A 4,193-nucleotide genomic window follows, 5' to 3' on the forward strand; every position below is an offset into this window, starting at 1 on the left:
ACCAGGGCCTGAGTAGCTGGAGTATTTTGAGGTTGGGCAGTGGTGGGGGAAGGATGATGTTTCCCAAAAGGGTAGAGTCTTGAGGGACGGATCAGTGATGGTAGGGAGCCCAGATTATCAGGATGCTCTGACTTCACCCTTCAGACGTTGTTGCTTCTGTTTCCAGATCCCTGAATGGTGCCACGGACATCCAGGAGTTCCCAGATCTCAAAGGCACCACCAGCCTGGAGATCCTGTGAGTGGATACACTTACCTTCTACCTCATCTGTGTCCCTCCTTTGCTCCCAGGAGGTCTTCTGTCTGCCTGTCTCCTGGAAGTCTGTCCAAATTCTTTGCTTGCCCCTTATCTGGCCTGCTTCTGCTGCTGGCTCCAGCCTGGCCCAGAGGTCACCTGGCTCAGCCCCAGGTCACTGCTGCTGGCAAGGCAAGGCCAGGAGTGGCAGGTGGTTTGGGGGTGAGGAGGCTGGTCTTCTCTTTACTATGCTTGCATTTTTCAGGCATGACTTCAGAGTTCCTAACCCCAAGTCATGAGGGTGCTGAGGACCCCGCCACAGGGGGAGAAGGGTTTTGGAAACACATCTTCTTTGCCTTTCCGAAGCGTGATTCCAACAAGGATTTCTCATATGTTCTATCATTATAGACTGCCGGGTTGGGGAGGGGTGTCAGAGCGTAGTAGGCCCTCAATACATTTTAAAAGGATGAATGGAACAATCAAGCAAACACCCAGAGTGGGTGTTAGGAAGCCAACTGTCCTGCCCCACGTCACATGGCTCATTCATGGCATGGCTGGGACAGGAACTCTCCTCTGTGCCTCTATTGTCTTCCCCTAGATTTGCTGGCATCTGGAAAATTTTCCATGAGGGAAGTAATAGGTCCCCAAGAATGACCTCGGCCTTGGGTCTTCCTTGGGACACCCTGTCCCCAGCCAAACCTGCCCCCACAGCCCTCTCCGTCCCAGCCCCTGGTCCTCCCCTTCTTTCCCATCCCATCCCCCTTCCCCAGGGCACAGGGAGCAGGCTCTGTGCGTGGTTCCCATGGCTCCACTAGGGTTGTTTTGTTTAGTCTTTTCCTATCTACTCTGTGCCCATGGCTATCCCCCTTCTCTAAGGAGAGCAGACCAGATTCTAGTTCCTGTCCTACATAGCCAGTGTTGCTGGAGACCATTATGAGACAATGGGTGGGGACACGATGGGTGGGTGGGGGGGGCTGGGCACGCAGGAACTGTCTGCCAAGCAGAGAGCCCCTGGGCTGTGTCCCTCTCTGTCTGTTGCCCACACCTACCCTCCTCCAGTCCCAGGGGAGCCTGGTGCTCAGATGCCAGGCCTGCTGCCTTCTCTCCCTGCAGCCCCACCCCTGCCCTGTGCCTCCTGCCACTTCTCTTTTGTCAGCTCTGTGCTCCCATGTCAGTATCAGGCCCAGAGCTGGAGACGGGTGGCTGGGGATGGCAGGGCCCTGGGCCTGGTGCCAGCCCTGTCTCTGTTCTCTCTGCAGGACCCTGACCCGCGCAGGCATCCGGCTGCTCCCACTGGGGATGTGCCAACAGCTACCCAGGCTCCGAGTCCTGTGAGTGGTTCACGAGCATTCTCCAGTCTTGGCATTGTGCCCTTGTTCCCATGGGCTGGCAAAGGCCCCTCCCGCTCCTGTCCCGCTTGGTTACCTCTCTTCCTGGAGAGTGGGACACATTGGGCTGCTGCTGAGATCCTGCCCGAGAAGCACTGGGCTGTCCTCTCTTGTTCAGGGTAAAAAGACAACGGCCTTTGGAGTCAGACCAGGGTTGGAGGCTTAACTCTGCCACCTACTAGCTGCATGAACTTGGACTCACTCTCTAATGTCTCAGGGCTCCAATTCCTCACCAGCAAAATGTGGATAAATGGGTGAGGGTTGAAAAAAAGTTCACGTACAGCACATAGCGCTGGCCATGGTAGGTGCTCAATAAATGGCATTATTTACCTAGTAACAAGAAGAAAATTAGCCCCTTCTGCAGCCACGGAGGGATTTAAGTGGCCTATGAAGTCAAGGGGAGTTTTTCTTTCTCCCCTGAATCCAGCTGGAACCTGAGGCTCGTCCGCACGGACCGTAGCCCACAGCCGAAGATGGGGAGACTGACAGATGACACTCTGCATGCGAACAGAGCTAGACTGGGTGGAGACATGGGCTCCAGACCCAGCCTTGCCACTGACTGGCAGTGTGTCCTTGGCAGGCTCTGTCCCCTCTCTGTGCCTCAGTGTCCTCGTCTGTTAGATGAAGGGGTTGGGCGCCAGATGACCCCTAAGGACCCTAGCCTGTCCTCCCTGTGAACTCTGCACGGGGACGACGGGTGATGTTTACACAGATTGGCGTTGGCCAGCTTGCTCAGTAATGCTCGATATGTTCCGTGCGTTCAGTCTCCGAAAACCCTCACCCTCTGCTCCTTTTCTCGTCTCCATGCCCCTCTCACTTCCCGTGCCCTTTCCCCCAGGACCCTCCCAGGGTCCCTCAGGCCTTCATATAGATGAGGCAGCCCTGTTGGAAAAATGCCACATCATCCCCATCCAGGCCCTGCAGCGAGGAACCAGACTCAGCAGGGGGAAGGGGCGAGAAGTCCAATTGCCTTGAGGTGTGTCGACAGCCAAGTCCCTGCAGGGTCCTCCCAGCCCTCGGCTGCCTGACAGGAAAGCCTGTCCTGGCCAGAGCCTCTTCTCCTGGCCCCCAGTTCACCCTAACCTGGTCCTTCTCTCTTCCCCAGGGAATTGTCTCATAATCAAATCGAGGAGCTGCCCAGCCTGCATAGGTGTCAGAAGCTGGAAGAAATGTGAGTGGGGGCCGGGGGAGGGCAGGGGTGACGGCAGGCAAGCCCAACTCTGGGCAAGTCTGAGGGAAGGGAGTCAGAGAGTCTGAACTTTCTCCCTTCTCTGAGCTTGTTGAACTCGGAGGTTCGGGCTGGGAGCTCAGCAGAGGCCTGGGCGAGGCCCCTAGGGACCACAGAGCTGACACCCAAGCAGAGTCTCAAGGTGGCTCATTGGGGGTCACTAATAACAATGAAAGGCAGTAGTGATTAGGGCCAGTGGAGGGACAGGGTCATATCAGGGCTAGGAGGCTGGACAAGGGAAGGCCTCAGAAGACTGAGAGCATGCTCTCTCATTTTCCAAACCCCCTTAAACACACACACACACACACACACACACACACACACACAGGTGTATGTATGCACCTGCACACTAATACACTGGAGAAGAAACCTAGGATTCAAATTTGACAAGGAAAAAAATCGCTTAAAAAATGCTCTAAGCTCTAAGCTTCTGGTTTTGTTTTGTTTTGTTTTGTTTTGTCCTTCAGTGTCTGCTTTTTCAAGCTAGCAGGGTCTCTCTTGTCTCCTGTGTCTGTCCCCTGTCTTGAGGCAGGGCAACGCCTTTTGGGACCAAGGCAGAATGGGGTCTGAGGGTCTGTCCTGTTTGTCTATATGCCAGAGGAAAGAGGGTCTGCAGCATTGCTGAGGCCCAGGGTCTATCTGCCATTCAGACAACCAGTCCACTGAGCTCTGCTCCGCAGCTTAGGCCAGTCGTCGGGTCATCCAAGGGTGGGGCAGAGCTCCGCTGCTGGGCTAAGGTCTGGAGAACCCAGGGGTGAGGTTGGCTGGGCTGGGAGCCAGCCCCGGTGGGAACCCTGGAAACTGACTCCCTTTTGGGCCACGGGGATGGTTTTGTGGCTTTGTCTCCTGACCCACTTACCCAAGGCAACCGGATCCCCTTGTGCTCCCTTTAATTCTGGTGACTTCCGCGGGCGGGTCCTTTCTTCGCATGCCAGGAGAAGTGGGGGGCTCTCCCTTCTTCCTCCTAGTGCATGGGGGGTGTGGAACTGAGCCAGGATCCGAGCCTATTGGCTCATCTAGTCTCTTCTTGCTGCCCCAGTGGCCTTCAGCACAACCGCATCTGGGAAATTGGAGCTGACACCTTCAGCCAGCTGAGCTCCCTGAGAGCCCTGTGAGTATCCTGCCGCAGCCAGGGGTGGGATCCTCTCCCAGGCACGCTCCGTACCCATAGCATACATGGCAGTGACATGCCCACAGCTTCCCTGCCCCCAGCACACGCACAAGAAGAGAGGTGCCTCCCGGTACGGATGGCTTCTGAAGCCACTTCTCCAGCTGGTACCCAGGGGGGTGATGAGACTCTGAAGCCAAGCGGCCAAATCCCTCTTCCTGTGGCCACAGCCAGGTT

General features: G+C 56.2%; 1 protein-coding gene across 1 annotated transcript in view; it reads left to right on the forward strand.

Annotated features, from left to right (window-relative positions):
• Window positions 1–1,221: 1,221 nt before the first annotated feature.
• Window positions 1,222–4,193, forward strand: part of LGR6 (leucine rich repeat containing G protein-coupled receptor 6) — a 14,687-nt gene continuing 11,715 nt past the window's right edge. The window contains exons 1-4 of the mRNA XM_049634359.1: window positions 1,222–1,402; window positions 1,492–1,563; window positions 2,726–2,791; window positions 3,888–3,959. Of these exons, the coding sequence (XP_049490316.1) occupies window positions 1,401–1,402; window positions 1,492–1,563; window positions 2,726–2,791; window positions 3,888–3,959 (212 nt within the window). The 5' untranslated portion in view covers window positions 1,222–1,400. The remainder of the gene's footprint in view (window positions 1,403–1,491; window positions 1,564–2,725; window positions 2,792–3,887; window positions 3,960–4,193) is intronic.

Source organism: Panthera uncia, chromosome F1 (genome assembly GCF_023721935.1).
Source record: "Panthera uncia isolate 11264 chromosome F1, Puncia_PCG_1.0, whole genome shotgun sequence".
Lineage (NCBI taxonomy): Eukaryota > Metazoa > Chordata > Mammalia > Carnivora > Felidae > Panthera > Panthera uncia.